The sequence below is a fragment of the Scatophagus argus genome, chromosome 1, assembly GCF_020382885.2.
Source record: "Scatophagus argus isolate fScaArg1 chromosome 1, fScaArg1.pri, whole genome shotgun sequence".
Lineage (NCBI taxonomy): Eukaryota > Metazoa > Chordata > Actinopteri > Scatophagidae > Scatophagus > Scatophagus argus.
Window position 1 is genome coordinate 9,499,979 of NC_058493.1, and position 17,329 is coordinate 9,517,307.

At 39.2% G+C, this 17,329-nt stretch overlaps 3 protein-coding genes across 5 annotated transcripts; 1 reads left to right on the forward strand and 2 right to left on the reverse strand.

Moving 5' to 3' along the window:
* The first annotated feature begins 656 nt into the window (after positions 1–656).
* LOC124064450 (UDP-glucuronosyltransferase 2A1-like) lies at positions 657–3,167 on the forward strand. The gene is made up of 2 exons (XM_046398933.1): positions 657–1,439; positions 1,580–3,167. Exon 2 carries the CDS (start codon positions 1,587–1,589, stop codon positions 3,165–3,167), a length of 1,581 nt encoding a protein of 526 aa, XP_046254889.1. The 5' UTR covers positions 657–1,439; positions 1,580–1,586.
* Positions 3,168–4,503: 1,336 nt separating this feature from the next.
* LOC124050957 lies at positions 4,504–8,125 on the reverse strand. 2 transcript variants are annotated; one of them, XM_046374066.1, is made up of 8 exons: positions 7,525–8,125; positions 7,129–7,449; positions 6,910–7,014; positions 6,458–6,485; positions 6,247–6,341; positions 5,855–5,888; positions 5,431–5,489; positions 4,504–4,889 (listed from the first exon to the last, which is right to left on the reverse strand). In XM_046374066.1, the coding sequence occupies exons 2-8, from the start codon at positions 7,313–7,315 to the stop codon at positions 4,861–4,863; spliced, it is 537 nt and encodes a 178-aa protein (XP_046230022.1). In that variant the 5' UTR covers positions 7,316–7,449; positions 7,525–8,125; the 3' UTR covers positions 4,504–4,860. The 2 variants fall into 2 exon arrangements, with proteins under 2 accessions (XP_046230022.1, XP_046229947.1); XM_046373991.1 differs by having other exon boundaries at positions 7,129–8,125.
* A 993-nt stretch (positions 8,126–9,118) lies between these two features.
* chrna3 (cholinergic receptor, nicotinic, alpha 3) lies at positions 9,119–17,320 on the reverse strand. 2 transcript variants are annotated; one of them, XM_046373261.1, is made up of 8 exons: positions 17,174–17,320; positions 16,738–16,849; positions 16,080–16,219; positions 13,590–13,634; positions 11,616–11,725; positions 11,101–11,393; positions 10,193–10,953; positions 9,119–10,064 (listed from the first exon to the last, which is right to left on the reverse strand). In XM_046373261.1, the coding sequence occupies exons 2-8, from the start codon at positions 16,796–16,798 to the stop codon at positions 9,936–9,938; spliced, it is 1,539 nt and encodes a 512-aa protein (XP_046229217.1). In that variant the 5' UTR covers positions 16,799–16,849; positions 17,174–17,320; the 3' UTR covers positions 9,119–9,935. The 2 variants fall into 2 exon arrangements, with proteins under 2 accessions (XP_046229217.1, XP_046229135.1); XM_046373179.1 differs by having other exon boundaries at positions 10,193–11,393.
* Between the last annotated feature and the right edge of the window lie 9 nt (positions 17,321–17,329).

The following is a 17,329-nucleotide window of genomic DNA, read 5'->3' on the forward strand; positions in this document are numbered from 1 at the left end:
TCATTTCAAAATGGATTAATCATTCATGCCAAAGAGTTCAATCTTTGTTTCACCAGACCAGAGAATTTTTTAGCAAACTCCAGGTGGGCTTTCATATGCCTTTTACTGAGGATTGGCTTCTGTCACTCTACCATACAGGCCTGATTGGTGGAGTGATGCAGAAATGGTTGTCCTTCTTGAAGGTTCTCCCCTCTCTACAGAGCAACGCTAGAGCTCTATCAGAGTGACCACTGGGTTCTTGGTCACCTCCCTGACTAAGGCCTCTACCTACCATCTACCCCGATCACTCAGTTTAGTTGGGCGGACAGCTATATGAAGAGTGCTGGTGGTTCCAAACTTCTTCCACTTAAGGATCATGGAGGCTACTGTGCTCTTTGGGACCTTTAGTGCAGCAGAAATCTTTCTGTACCCTTCCCCAGATCTGTGCCTCAGCCAGTCCTGTTTTCAGGGTCTACAGACAATTCCTTCCTTATGTAGACAGGCATGTCCCTTTCCAAATCATGCCCAATCAACTGAATTTACCGCAGGTGGACTCAACTCAAGTTGTAAAAACCACTGAAGAATGATCAATGGAAACAGGATGCACCTGAGCTCAATTCTGAGTGTCACGGCAAAGGGTGTTTTTCAACAAAATGTTGAAAAAGCAAAGCGCTGTGAAAGCTTTCCAGATGCACTGTAGGCCTTTCATTTGTTTCTTTACACGAGTTTTTTAGTTTCTTAATAACAGCCCTCTCCACTTTTTCTCATCTTGTCTTCACATGACGTCTTTTTTAAGTAACAAAGGTTTTGCATGATTCAGAGTTTGAAATAAACACCAAAACATTTAATGTACCTCTGTCTGATGAGACACTAAAGGCAAAAATAAATGAGTTCTGTGATATGTCTGAAACAGAATGAAAAAGTTAAGCAGACTTTATATGTCATAATATATGAAACTGTTGAAGTAGAAAGACATTCATAGACAAATGCTATTAGGCCTTGTTCTTGGTTTATTAGTACCACTGACTGCTGATTTTGATCTGAAGCACACAATATTATTTATTAAGGATCAAAGGTTGTTAATGTTAATTGTGATTTTGTGTAAGCATTCCTTTGAAAGTCCTCCTGTAAGAAGAGCACTTTATTGACTGTAAATATGAAACACTGAAGACAATATTCTATTTAAAATAAATGAACTCAGAACAGAATTTTCACAAGGAGGTACAAATGAGTTTCTTTTACACATTTCTACGCCCCACTTTTGTGCTTCAACAAAGGGGCCACATTGTTGTCCATTCCTGAAAAACAAAAGCCCAAAGAAAAGCTTATCTGTAATCCACTTATGTAAGCTTCCCTGGAATTTGTAATTAGATGTTCAGTTGAAATGCTTGACAACGTCTTTTCAGTTTCACTCCAACATCTACACAAATGCATGTCCGGAGCTACCACACATAAAACAGGTGTGTTACAAGATCAATCTTGCATGTATTTTGTTATTTCTGCAATGTTAAAGCTAATCAATTGAAATTATTTTAAGGCATGCATAGCTGGTTTACTTGTCCAGATTTTAAAAAAATGTGTTTCGTTTTTCTTTTTCCAGGTTAAAGATGCCCATCAGAGGAAATGCAACTTATCTCATCTTATTATCCATCTTATTGTTGTCATGGAGAATTTGTCATGGGGGCAAGATTTTGATCGTTCCTTTAGAGGGAAGCCACTGGGTGAACATGGACATCATGATCAAAACCCTCCACTCTCAAGGACACACTGTTGATGTGGTACGAACCAATAAAAGCTGGTACATCCAGGACAACTCACCGCACTACAAGACAATCACAGTGCCCGTCACTGAAGCCTTTAATCATGACTTTATTAACCCAATCCTGAAAAAGATCATTGCTATAGAGAGGGGAGAGAGCACAGTTCTGAGCTTTGCCAGTTTGCAGATTGAGATGTTTACTGCGATGTTTAACATGCATCGAATAATATGCAAAATGGCTACTAACTTGTTTAAGGATAAAGAGTTAATGAAAAGTTTAAAAAAGACTAAGTATGACCTGGTCCTTACTGACCCAGCATGGGGTGCCGGTATAATGTTGTCTCATGCTCTTAAAGTACCCCTGGTCTATAACGTGCGCTGGATAACTAGTGGAGAGGGGCATTTGGCTGTTGCACCTTCTCCTTTATCTTACATCCCAATGACCGGCTCAGGATTGTCAGATAAAATGACTTTCATACAAAGAGTCAAAAATCTAATTTTTTATGGAATTTGGCAAGCTCAAGATGCACTTTTAATCAGCCCTCAGTATCAAGCTGTTTGTGATCTTTTCTTCAGCCCACAAGTCAGATATAATGACTTATTGCAAGGAGCAGACATCTGGCTCATGAGGGTGGACTTTGTGTTTGAGTTTCCTCGTCCCACCATGCCCAATGCTGTCTATATAGGAGGATTCCAGTGCCAACCGGCCAAACCTTTACCTGAACACCTGGAGGAGTTTGTTCAGAGTTCTGGAGAGCACGGAGTCATCATCATGTCTCTGGGAACTTTTGTGAGTCAACTTCCAGCTGACATAACAAATGAGATTGCAGCAGCTTTTGCCAAACTACCTCAGAAAGTCATCTGGAGGCATAAAGGCGACAGACCAGCCACTCTGGGAAACAACACTTTACTAGTGGACTGGATGCCACAGAACGATCTTTTAGGACATCCCAAGACAAAACTATTTGTGGCTCATGGAGGAACAAATGGTATTCAAGAGGCTATTTATCACGGAGTCCCAGTGGTGGGCCTACCAGTGTTTTTTGACCAATATGACAACCTGCTGCGTCTGAAAGAGAGAGGAGCAGGTAGGATTCTCACGTTAGCCCAAGTGGACAAAGACAACAACTTCCTGAAAGCCATACAAGACGTACTCAGTGAACCCTCCTACAGGATGAACATGCAGAGACTCTCCAGGCTGCACAGAGATCAGCCAGTGAAGCCGATGGACAACGCCATCTTCTGGATAGAGTTTGTCATGAGACACAAAGGAGCAGCTCACCTGAGAACAGAGTCCTATAGATTGCCCTGGTATTCCTATCACTCTGTGGATGTGGTTCTGTCTTTTCTGGCCACTTTTGCAGGGATTACTCTTCTCCCTCTTGTGGTTTTCAGATGTGCATGTCTTGAGAAGTGTTTGAAAAAATAAAAGTAAAAATTGAGAAGACTCTTAATTCCATCCTGGTATTTTTGCAAAACATAATCACGTATATTATTGTAGTTCAGTTAACTAAAAAGAAGAAGCTATGTAAATCATAAGACTTAGCTATTTCATGATGGTTATATAAAGATATCCCTGTGTCCACTGGCACCTCATAAGGTGCAGCAGGATAATTATGTTGGGTTCCACATTCGAGCCTTCACTGAATATCAGCTACTTGTTCTTCTATTTGTCCATGCAGGATAATGCTTTGTTGTGTGAGACTTTGTCCAAAGCCATAAAACAAAGAGAACAGACTAACCCCTTACAAAGAAGGGTAGGGTGAAAACCAGTGTGATGCTGTCCAGATTCAGGATTTGCAGGCACAGCAAGCATTTTGGAAATACTAATTAAAAATAACTGAGATTTGGTGTCTGGTTAGCTAAGTCTGTTTTCTGCATCAAGACACAGTATTCTTACATTTTCAAGCTGAATGACATTTCATATGGAAACTCTCTGGGGGTAGCCGTGGCCTACAGGTTGGAGAAGCAGCTTGTGATCGGAGGGTGCCCTTGAGCAAGGCACTTAACCCCCCAATATGCTCCCCGGGCGCTTGATGCTGCCCACTGCTGTTTTCACACTGCTCCTGTGTGTGTTTCACTGCATGTAATTTGCCGGGTGTTGCATGTGTGTGTTCAACTAAGGATGGGTCAAATGCAGAAGACGAATTCAGTGTGTGTATGTAAAAATATATATGCTGTCAATAAAGCTGATTCTTCTTCTTCTTCTAAAGTGACCTCAGACTGACCAAGATTACAAAGAAAAACATGCCAGCAAAACAAAAAAGTTACCATCAGTGTACAGATGTTGTAGCAATGCACACACCTGCACCCTATTTTTGATGACAAAGTAGTAATTCCATTCTTTCCATCGGCTCCTCCATTGTATTTCCCACAGGAGCTGCAGTGGTAATGAGAGAGAGGAGGAAAGCAGCAGGGGCAAAAATACTGCATGCTCCTCTTGGTAGCTCATCAGCTGGCGAACATGATAAGTCATTATTAGTCAGTGCCACTGATGAAGTGCTTATCTTATCAGATAAGGTCATTGAACTCTTTGGATGAACTTTCATAGTGGATACAGGCAGCTCTAGTAGACTACTTATTAGACAGTGTCTAATCATTACAAAAGTGTTCTGTTTCTTTTTGTTTTGTTTTTTAAAAGATGGTGTCATCTATTTAGGTTCTAATATTAGCATATGCTTTATATGATTGCACAATGAAAACATCAAAGAACAAATGTATCTGATTAAAGGTAAGACAAGAAAAAAATGTTTTCTACACTGTTTAATACAAAGTACAACCAATCAATGAAACAATGACACCTGCACAGTTTATTATTGAAAACAAATGTATATGTATATTTTATAAAGCACTGATTATACAATGACAGGAACAATCACTCTGTTCATTAATTAGGCAAAAAGGAATTTAACCCCCCATTACAAAGAAAAAAATCTCATAGGACATATTTACAGTGAGCAGTTCCTCATCTAAATTTTAGCATTAATTTACTTTCATGAAATTAGACACAGATTGGCCAAAACAGGGGTGCATCACAGTTATGCATTAAACTGGCAGTGAATAGAAGTGGGAACCGATGTGCTCTGCTGTTTCTTCCTTTTGAAATAGGTACAGTACACGGGTTATTCACTTGCTCTCACAGCTGGACCACCTGTGGTTGAGAAGTTTGCGGTTATAAAGCAGGCCCCACATCATCTGTGTTTGGCTGATAATTTTGGCTCTTTTTCTGTTCTCAGTTATGATGAGAAAATTAGCTCTAGTGAGTCTGAGAGCCTGCCACAAAATGTTATTCACATCTGCCCTACTGCCACAAATGAAGATGCGGTTTTCCTGTAACATGCAGTGAATTAACTGACAGGAAAACCTGCTCATCTGACATGAGCAAGGTGGTGTCATCCTGTGTAATGCCTTCTAGGCTGTTAACTTTATTATATGATATCATTGTTTTTATTATTCTCATTTGCTGCCCATGTTACCTTGTTGTTACCATGTTGAGCATTTAATGAATGAGTAGCTTTCATGTGCTTTACATAATAGCTTTACATTTATAGTACAATTAGTACTCAAGATTTGTCATTTGGAACATTTGATTGATGTCATCGCTCTCATTTGTATGTTAGAAATCAGAGTCATAAATGACCTTCAACAAAAAATGAAAAAAAAACTACTTCTGCAATGAACTGTTCACTTACCTTCAACACAGGGCACTTCCTCATAAATATCCATGTCCTCAGCATCAATGTCATTATACCTGAGAAAATGGTGATAATAATAATAAGAAGAGTAAGAATAACAACAACAATAACAATAATAATAAATATAAATATAAATATAAATATAATAATAAATATGTGTATTTTACAGTATAGAATTACACCATAAAAGGTGTAAAATTTCTTCAGATAAAATGTAACTTTGTGTATCTGAAAGATAAGACAAGGTTCAATTCAATTCAATTCAGTTTATTTATATAGCGCCAATTCACAACAAAAGTTATCTCATGACACTTTCCAATTTGAGCAGGTCTAGACCAAACTCTTTAATTAAATTGTAAATAGGTGAATGAACAATTCCAAATGAACTGAACATTGAAGTGTGACTGAATTATTTTCTTACTCTTCTATCTCCTCCGTGCTGCTGAATGAGTTTCCTGGTAATTAAAAAATAGAATACACTGTAAAATGTATAAAACAGAGAAGAGAGAAATGTGTTTCTTCTTATATCACTTAATATATTTCATGTGTGTTATGTTAATGGGGAACTTTTCTTAAGAAAGTCACAATGACCACAAGACATATAGTGATACAAATAATTTGAAGTAATAAAACAGAATCAAGTAAACATGAGGAGCTTTAAAAAAAGTAAATTAAAAAATTTGTGAGGTGTCACTTGTGTGCTTTATAGACCACTGACCAGACTGCAGCTAGATTATGTTTTGCTTATCATAGACAGATTTCATTCCTGTCTCCCCAGAGTGAGCCTTAACTGCAATTCCATTTTTAACATACCATCTTGTGCTTCCAGATCCCGTTGCTCTAAGCAGTCCTGCTGTTCCTCCAAAACGACCGTATTGGCCTGTTGACTCTCCACACGGGGCAAAACCCTTTAATCAGTTCGGTATTGTTAGAGTCAAACATCAATGGCAGATTCAGTTGTGTACCCAGTATATTTTAATTCACTGTAAACATCTAGAAAATGTCAGTTCAGATTAAAACTCACCATAGACTGCACGCAGTTGAGTTGACCTCTGCAAAAAAAAAAAAAAAAAAAAAAAAAAAATTAAAGTAAGTCGAGGATCCTACATGATCAGGTTCATAAACTATCTGTGTAACGACTGTAACCAGAGATATATAGTCAAAATTATTTTTATCTCATCAATGACTTTATCATATAATTGGGAGTTTTTATCTCAATTTCAACTTTTCCCTTTTCATAATAATAATGACTTTTGATCTCATAATTTCATGTGGTTTTTATGACTTATGTAGGGAATATTTTTATTATCAAGATGTTTTTGTCTTTTCTTTTACTGGAAGAATATATACATATTATATGTAGATCATAATTCATGCAGATTTTTAAAAAATATTTTGTTTAATGGTCAATAGTAGTAGAACAACAGAACTGAAATGGACATTTGAAACATAAAACTGATTTGCTCTTCAATTTACCTGCACTCATCTGACCTGATCTCCTGATGCACCACAGACACAAACTAAGTGACAGCATCAGGATTATCACTCCACAAAAGGCACTCACTGGGAATAACAAACTCCCTAGAAAACAAAACAGATTATGTCAGCCTCAGCATTACTGTGTTATATTCATTATCATTTGGACAGATAAACATCTGATTGCACTTTCAAATCATTAGTAGCTGCAACTCTCACCTTTGACGTCGAGTAATACCACATTATTCCCACTGAGTGTTTTCTCATGCTCGTCGATACATTTAGATGGCAGCACCACACAGCTGTAGCTACCCGAATCCCTCATGGCGGCACCTTCCATGCTGAAAGCTGCCTCCATGCTTATGAGATTAAACGCTTGCAGCTGGATGATGGTCTCATTCCTCATCAGGTAAGAGTGAATGAGCTGACATCCATCAAGAGTTTGCAGTCTATCCGAAACAGTACATCTGAACTCAACATTGTCTCCCTCCCTGACAGTGGACGGCCCAGCTACTGCAATATCTGCAGGGAGAAAATTGGCTGTGTGGCAGAAGAACAAGATGAGTGACGAGAATAACAATGACATATTGCTTTCATAGGAATGAAGATCCTTACCTATAACCAGAATTTGAATGATGTTGAACCCTCTCTTGGCTACCTTGGAAAGTGAATAATCATTTTCGGAGTAAACACAGCTATAGTTTCCACTGTGTTGAAGACCAACTCTGTGTATGGTGAAGGTGCTATCATTCTGATCTTGTTTCTGTGTAATTTTATTGATTCCAATGTCATCCTTACATAAATAAACATAGACCACAGTGTGTTTCTTCAGCCCAAATGTGCTGCAGGTTATATATAGGTCAGTGTTCTCGCTTATATTTTTCTTTTGTACCAGGATCCTCGCAGGAAAAATATCTGTAACATAGATTTTTGAAACAGACGACAATAAATGATACAATCCATAACAATCACATTGAGAATGCAGCAAACAGATGTGTTCTCACCATTAGTTTGACATGAGACCTGATTTGCAAGAGCCCCTTAAAGAAAAAAAAAAAGCAAAATTCCCCTTATACTTGCACACAAAGGTTCACTCAATTATAAGAACAAACAATGACACAATTAAACGTATCTGTTGTCAATGTACTTACACAAAAGAACGGTGATTATATTCATCATTACAAGTGATGTGACAGATAAAGACACCCTGTGAAACTCTGTAGAGGCACCCATCAGCGTCTTGCCCGCCCCTACAGACAGCTAAAAGAGGCAACTTCCTGTACATTCTTTGGTGCCTTGTGATATTCGAACACTTAAACATCATCAGTTCAGAACTGTCCGTGTGTACTGTTACTGAGCGACTGTTGGCAGTCATTTGTACATTGTTTCATTTTTGTTCCTTTTTTCACTCATTCGTAGACAGTTTTTGCAGAACGTACATCACTTCTCAAAAGGATTCACCTTTAAAAGCTCACTAATTTTGTACATCATGCAGTATCAATTTGGGGGATCTCCTGCCCTCCTGCAGATCAGTCACATGAGTTCTGAGGGAGCTTTAATTAAATTCCTTCTTATCAAATGTGACAGAGAGCTAATACATTATCTGTCTGTGTGTCCCTGACAGCATGTGACATATTGACAGCCAGACTGCATGCAAGGCTGTTTCAGCACTGATGCTCAGAAAGCATGCTGGAGTTACAGGTTTGGCTTTTAGTATATCAACTGATGAAATTTTAATTAAATGTTAAATTATGTCACGAACTTCTTGCTAGTTTCTACCTAACATTGACCTTCATTTAAGTGTAATATCAATCAGTATGTTTAAATGCACAGCTGGAGCAAATTAAAACACAACCGTGGCTTCATGTGCTTTTAAGTACATGTGAGCGTTTGAGCCTTACCCCTGACAGCATCAGATCTGTGGTGTTAGCACTGAGCTATTAAGAGGCAGCGTGGTAGACGAAAATCGTATCTTGGCCAGGAAGAGGGGTTAGATGAAAAAAGAGGAATCCAATAAGGTTCTTCATCACTTGTTCTCGATATTGATTGTGATCCAGTAAGCTGAGTTAGCTCCAAGGACCCACAGAGGATGTGGAACAGAGAAATAAACACAGGCCTTGTGGACTTGAAATTGCATCTACAACGCACAGCTTTTGTTTCCAGTCCAGAAATGCTTCTAGTTCATACAAACCACCTTTACAACTTTACATAAATATTTTTAAGATTTATTTGCAGAAGTGTGGGAGTAAAACAGAACTAAAGTTTCAGTAAAGTATTAGTGTAACATTTCATAACATTTTCCAACAGAGAATATTCAACAGAGATGATCGCAAACTGGGTGACATATCCCTTTAACTGTCACAAAGCCTTTGTTACCATCTGTGGTAGCAAAGATTTACCACATGATGTCACTCTTTGAATACAGACAACCTTGCTCGGCTGTCAGACACATGGAAATCCACGTTAAATGTTGAACATTGTGTTCTGTTATCTCTGTGAACACGTATATATTGTTGGCATGGCACTCAGTAATGATCCAACAGTTTAAAGAAGAATATCTGAAATGGAACCATGATGTTTAATTCAAATATTGAGCTTGCTAGTAGCATTGGTTGTATTTGTGAATGTACGTACATACTTTAAAATTAGTTTTAATGCTTCAAGATAAAATAAAATTAAAAATAAGAAAAAATAAATAAAATTCAAAATAAGAAAACTGATGAGTATTTTATACACAGATTTTGTACACAATGGCATGACAAACCACCATGGTCTTGGATATGAGGAGTGCTTAGACCACTTCATCAAACAAAAATCATCCACCCTGTCTGTGAAAAAACAAAACAAAACAAACAAACAAGAAAGCTGTTAACAAACATGTGCATCAACATTTGGCAGAAACAGTAATCTTTTTGTCTTGATTTTGGATCCCCTCTATTTTCTCTGTCTGAGCCATGCCAAGAATCTTATTTAAAATGAATGCTGCACAATACAACAGTCTGGAGTATTAGTTTAGTCAAACTGATTCAAATGTCCTCCCCAAGTAAAAGAGGCTGAAGGAAGAGGCCAGCTGTACCCAGGATGCACACAAGGACAAAAACCCACAGGAAGATTCTGTCGATAACCATGGCAACATATTTCCAGTCATCCTGAACCTGTGACAGATCACATGGAAAACATTTTCAGTGATGTGGTGATGCTTTTATAGTTTCCTTGAAAGCAAATTTACAATATATGTTTAGATACTATCATTTAAAATGCATTTATGATTGAGAGCACTCACCTCCTTTGCTTCATTCTGTAGTCTCATGTTCTCTGCTATGTATTTGACACTCTCAATGGCTTCCCTGACCTCGGGGGAGAGTGGCAGCAGGGGCATTATTCCTCCGTCCAGAGACTCGGAGCTGGAGCACTGACTCCCCCCTCCAGCCCCAATAGCACTACCTCCAGTCAGTGCCCCCAGGCTGCCCAGTCCTCCGCTTCCTCCCCCAGAGTCTGCAGGCAGTTTGTTGGATCTCTGACGCCAGCAGCAGTTGCAACGACCCTTACAGCACAAGAACGCAGAGCCTGCACTTTTAGCCGGATCTCCACTTAAGTTATTGAGGTTGGAGAGCTCTGTGTTGTTGAAAAGCCTTTGGCGGTTTGTCAGGTTGGACACCATGGTGGAGGCCAGGGCCTGAGGCTTGTTCTTCTTCTGGAAAGTACATGACGAATGGATGGCACAGGGTATTGAATGCATGGTTTGAACATCGTTTGTCACTGTCACCTGCTCAGGGTCCCTCTCTGGCCTAGTCATGAACATCACCTTGGGCAACAGTTTCAGGAATACAGTTCGCACCCAGCAAGGCATGGTGTGAGTCTTTGGTGTGCGATAGTGAACGTTCAACACAAAAACGGTGATGACAATAGAGAGGGTGACAAAGATCATGGTGAAGAGGAGGTACTCACCAATTAGTGGGATGACTAGTGAGGTGGATGGGATGGTCTCTGTTATGACAAGGAGGAAGACGGTCAAAGACAGCAGGACGGAGATACACAAAGTGACTTTCTCACCGCAATCAGATGGGAGGTAGAACACAAGTACAGTAAGAAAGGAGATGAGGAGACACGGGATGATCATATTGATGGTGTAGAAAAGTGGCAAACGACGGATGTACAAAGAGTAAGTAATATCTGTGTAGATTTCCTCACAGCAGTTGTACTTTATATCATGTTTGTAACCAGGAGCGTCGATGATCACCCACTCCCCGGTCTCCCAGAAGTCCTTGAGGTTGATGGTTGAACCAATTAGAACCAGATCAATCTTGGCCTTGTCGTATGTCCACGAGCCAAACTTCATAGTGCAGTTTTGGTAGTCGAAGGGAAAATAAGTCACGTCAATCTTGCAGGAGCTCTTGAATATGGCTGGAGGTATCCAGGTAACATCACCATTGTAACGAAGCAGGGCCTTTGTTTTGTCATCAACCTGGAAATCTCCGACTGCACTGTAGATAGAGAAAGAGTGAGAGAACAAAAAAGGAATACAAAACGAAGGCTGTGGTTTCAGTAAATTGCATCCTCCAAAGTTCCCTATGCACTCTCTTAAGAAAAAACAAATGATCCGTGCATAATGAGCAACAAAGACTGGTGTAGTTTTGGCTATGGTAAATGCATCCAGCAATCAATGAAGATACTGAGCAAGGTTTTTAATTTGTTGTCACACTCACTTGTTGTACAGCACAATGTCTGGCTTCCATATCCTGCTGGACGGCACTCGGATAAACTCAACACCACCATAATCTTTTGGGTTCCATCTGAGTTTGTAGTCATTCCAGATCTGCAAAACAAAATAGATAAATCTATATCAAAAACAAGTCAGAGAAATTAAAATGTCACACAAACCTTTCCCACAATATAGCTTAGCCATTTCAAGGCCTCAGTTTATGTAGGACACATTGGTCCAGCAGGTGTCACTTTTGTACTTTGAGTTACCCAGCAACGTAGGTAGGAACTTTCACTCAGGGTCACAGGACAGCACAAACAATCTCTGAGCATGGCACTGGGTGAATGATGCATTGTTGTATTGATGAAATATACAGCTGTATGGAGTTTTATGGACAATAGTTATGGATTCTTGCATGTAACAGGCTGAAGAACATTATTGGTGAGTATAAAAAAATATTTCATTAAAGATAAGAGGCAGGGGTTGGACTCCATTATCCTAATAGTCAGTGCCATAGACATAATTTGCACAGATATGTCATATGTCTTTCTAATCAAATGTTGCTTCTTAAAAAACAAGCATCCCTTAATAATAGTAACAATGCCAGTTAACCGTTATGTCAACTAGCCTAAGTTTAAACATCCTGCTTAATGGTTTAGTTAGCATCCCTAATGCTAACATAAATGTTAGTTAGGTTCATACTATGGTTTTGTTAGAAATGAACACAAAAACCACGATGATTATGTAATTAATATTGCCAGCATTCAGTCATAAATGAAAAGAAATTGTACAAAATATCTTGGTAATCCAAAGTGGTGGACTGACCATCAGACTGAACAAAATGTCTCTTCCAAACAAACACAATACCAAGTGCCAGGATGCCACCTCTCTGAGATACAAAACAGATATAAAGGTAAGAAAGTAGCAGTTGTTCTCTCCTGGTGATTTTCTTTTAATATAAAAATCTTTCTCATATTTTTACATGCATTCTCTTGTGAAACGTCCCTCATAAAAACAATGACAAGTTGTTATTTTCAAATGCGATATAAAAACAGAATCTATACAGTGTGTAGTCGGACACACAGGATAACAACAGTGTTTACTGTGTTTTATGGGCCTTTTGGCCACTGTTTTCGACCTTCTTGTCAGGATAGCCAGCGATCTTTGTGAGAATCATAAAGCAACAACAGTAAAGCAACCTTAATTAAGAAACAGTTAGTTTGTAGATTGTAAGAATTGAATGGCCAGCGGGCAAAATAAACCTCACCCTGCTGTTTGTGCATTGTTTAGAGAGACGATAAAACCACACATGACGTTAAAATAACTGGAACAGTGCTTCAGCTCTCAGCACCAATGAGCAATTACAGCTCGACCCTTTAGCATGAACGTGGCTCCAGCACAGATGAGTATTTGCTCAGCACTTGTAATATGGGACCTGGAGACCTGCCTTGCCCCATTTCATTTAAAACTGGTTCACTGCACTATGCATCGTTGCAGCAGAGACACCCTGTGGGACTAAGTAAATTACAAAACCATCAAACTATACAGGACATAGAGATTGTTTTATTTTTTTGTTGCATATTTGTTCTATATGATTCTCAAACACAATTGAAGTTAAAATCATTTTAGGGTTGCTACACTGCTGATACTTGAAAGTTTCATCACACAGTCAAAAGGAATATTATGGACTTGGCAAGTATGGTCATTTGCCACTGTCCACTGTCATTTTTTATTTTTATTTTTCATTTTTTTTTTAAAAAAAAAAAAACATTAGAAAACTGACCAAGAAATCTCAGTAAATTTGGTTTAGATGTTTTCAAAATAGGGCTAGAAAGATCAATGTGCTTAAAAAGCTCCCTTCCATGAATAATTCAACTTGTCAGTCTGACCCTGAAGAATCATATATGACAGAAGGCTGGATCCATACTTGATGTCCTTGCTCAAGGTCCATATGCATAGTCATGCACCATAAACTTACATGTCTCAGCCACAAATTTGTCTCCATGATCTGATTGATTTCATCCTGAGAACAGAGAAGAAATGTTAATGAAGACATATACGCAACACAAAAACCTATAAATATAAATGTTTTAAAATTAAAACAGTGGAAGCCCTGTCACAGGTGATCATCCAGTTTACCACTGAGGATTGTTTATGTGTTGTCTGCAAGGTCAGACCTCTGCATATCCCAGACAAGAGGATTAAGAGAGGCACACCTGAGTCCTCCACGCCTGCAGCGTAACACACATGACAGCTGGAGACAGGGGGTTGCAGCACAGCCTTAACTTCTCTTCTATTAACTCAGCTTAAAGCTGGAGCTGAGCGAGAAAAACTTTGGCCGTCTGGTTTGTGTGTGACTTATACCTCATCTTGAATTTCCCTCGGGATCAATAAAGCATCTATCTATCCATCTATCTATCTATCTACCGTGAATGAACAAATCTCATGACCCAGTACATAATATTAACCATTCACGTTACCATTTATTGTCCAGGAAAGATTCTAGATGGATGAAAAGGACAACTGGATCTGAATGAATGGTGACCTTATAGCCCTTCGATTTCTAAGGCTCATATCCTGTGTCTTACCACTGAATCAGGTAGAATGCAGAGATGCAATGGAAACGCAGTAACATTCATTTAGGATGTAGTGTGTTTTTTGTATGGTGAAAGCTTGTATATTTTTTCAAAGCATGATTTTTGAAATTTTGCAGGAGTAGCACCACTTCACAAGTTACTTTATCTTGGGACCACATGAGCTTATGCGATGATCATGCCTATACTTACAGGAATAGTTTAGAAATTTTCCACTTCCATCTTCAGGCATGCCTATGCCTTAAATATGAAGCTACAGCCCTGAAGCTTAATACTAAGCTTAACTAACTGATGCCAGGTAAATAAGTGCAAAATGTGATGCTATCTCATTCAACCACCATGACCTGCTCTGAAACCCTCAAGCAGAGAGCCTGTGATATGCTCCCTGATTGTGAGATGATGACTGAGCGAGGTGGGCCGATGAGCTATTGATGGTCTAAATGAGCTTGTATCATCCTGCCGGTTCACCAATCCTGACTGCATCTGGGTTAGAAGCACCAGGTGTGTGTGTGTGTGTGTGTGTGCGGGGGGTGAGGGGGGTAATAGCCATCCATCAGCAACTCCACAGTCTGCTACGTCAGTTTAGTTAAGGAGAACCTAACTAAATATCCTTTATCTTTTTGTCATCTCTATATCCAGACGGGTCTTCGATACACACCTAGCTCTTCAGGTAAAGAAAAAAGATAAGAGAGGTTCAGATACAGTGTGTTAGAGCCCACATGATCCATTCTGTCTCGAAAGACCTTATGAATAATAGAGCTGCAACGATTAGTCAGATAATTGATTAGCTGGTTAACTGAAAGAAATTACTTTGTTAGCAACTATTTGGATAAGTGATGAAGCAAAAATGTCTAACATTTGCTGATTCAACCTTCTTAAATATAAGTTGTCATGTCATCTAAATGTAGATTGTTTGTTTCTTTGTCATTTGTGACAGTAAACAAAGTGTCTTTGGGTCTTGGACAGGGTATTGGACAACAGAAACAATTTGAAGATGTCATTTTTTGATTAGCATTTCAAACAATTTTCTTGACACTTTATGTTTTATACGCAATTAACTGATTAATAGTGTAGCTAATCAGCAGATCAATAAATACTGAAAATAATCATTAGTTGCAGGCCTAGCATATAGACTACCACTGTTATTATTATTTTTAATTATGTTTCTTGTAATGGCTGTTATTGGTTTTTAAATGCAGTATTACAATTTAAAAATATAGTTTGACATAGTAGGAAATACCCTTTTATGCTTTTGATCATCTGGTCTTTTCAATTAACACAAGCAGAGGCACTGATACACAATATATCTTAGGCTTTTCATGTTGTGAACGAAGCGCTCCTCCCTGTCCAACATGAGCGCATTTGCTGAATTAGTGACACCCGCTCTAGACCAGTCTGAGGCAAGTAACAGAGCCGTCTGTCTGCACCACCAGTCTGTAGTCAACAAGCTCCGGCAAAACCTGACACTAAATCCCGAGCTGCTCATGTGAAGTGGCAGTGATTGAGGGCGCCTTAACTGAGAGGTACTCAGACAGCTGACATTTCCCATCTTGTCTTGCCAGACCACAGCCCCTTTTCTCATCTAGTTCCCTTCTCTGGGTAATAAACCAGGGGCTGCTGTGCCCTGGCAGGGAGTATCTCAGGTGTCTCAGATTGTCCCTTCTCTAAAACTTTGTTGTTCAAGATCTGACACACAGTCTATTTTTTCTTGTGCTCAGACCCTCTACATTCAATGCTGTCTTTAAGTTATTCCTTGTTTTTTTGTCTCAGCTCATCGCTGCTCATTGAGCAGAGATATATTCTTAACTGGTGAAAGGGCAGCCCATAACTTGCAGCCACAGAAACAGTAAGAAAACCTTTTGTAGCCTACTTACGACTTTGACCAGCTGTGACATGGACACCTCAAACTGTACAATGACTGGGTCGGTCACGTTTTCCACAGGTCTTATGTACTGGTTGTAGTTGGAGAATATCACAGAGAAGAGCTTGTGCTCTGCTTCTGAACAGGAGCCTCCTGCATAAGAGCAGAAGGTCAGACATGAATCTGTCACTGCAGTGTAGTTGGTCATACAATTTGTTTGTCAGTTCTCATCAATCCAGAGGAGCAGTTTGTGTTTTATTATTTGACCTATTTTAGTAAACTGATTCTCAGCTTAACTACACATAACAACCCCTGTGACTGTTAGTTATCATGCTGTGTCGGTTTAATTTATTTCCTCAGTAAAGAAAAATAATTGACACCAATTCAAATACAAGGATCCCCTTAAATGAATAACAACAATAGCCTAAAGTCAGCATTTATTACCTTGATTTCCCATGATGTTTAAGTTATATAAAATGTAGATTTTGAATGTGAAAAAAAAATTCTACTAACGCATGACGTTACTTCAAAATGCGTTTAATAATAAAAAATTCTCACTTCTAATTTCGTAGCCTGCAATAAATTTTCATCATTAACGGTGACACATAACCCATTCATGTAAAGCAACAAGTATATAAAATGTTAAAGTAGTGTCTTATCAGCCTACTCACCTGGCAGGAGGAACACAAGGAGGAAACATGTGCGCAAAACGAAGCAAAAACTGCCTTGCATTCTGTTCCAAAAGCCGGATTCCGAATGAAACCAGGGTCAGCGGCAGCGGCGCTGCGCGGAGCAGACGGCAGGAGAAAGTGTGAGGAGTGAAAGCGCGTCTGCAGCTACACAGAGCGCAGAGAGAGAGAGGCAGAGCCACGCTGAGACGCACGGCCGCTGATAGGAGGCACACTGCACTGCAAAAATATCTTCAACCCGTGGCGCAATAACTTCATAAAAAATGAACATGTGTCAGCTGTGTTATAATAGTTTTGGAACTGGAAAAAAAAAACAACCAACTGAAATTAGATTAGATTTTTGGAAGACACTGCATAAAAAAGCCTTTTTTTATTTTACTGTGCGTTCCTAAAGGGGAGGGTTTGAGGGAAAGTCAGCTTATGAGTGAAGGGATCCTCCATGAGAGAAACACACTCTCTTCCGTTAGTGTTACAGCAGTTTTTGGTTCTAACTGGTATGGAAGGTGCCAGGTTCGGTTGGAAAAAGGTGATGTCATGTACTTTTCGTGAACCAATCAGGATGTAGGAGCAAGTT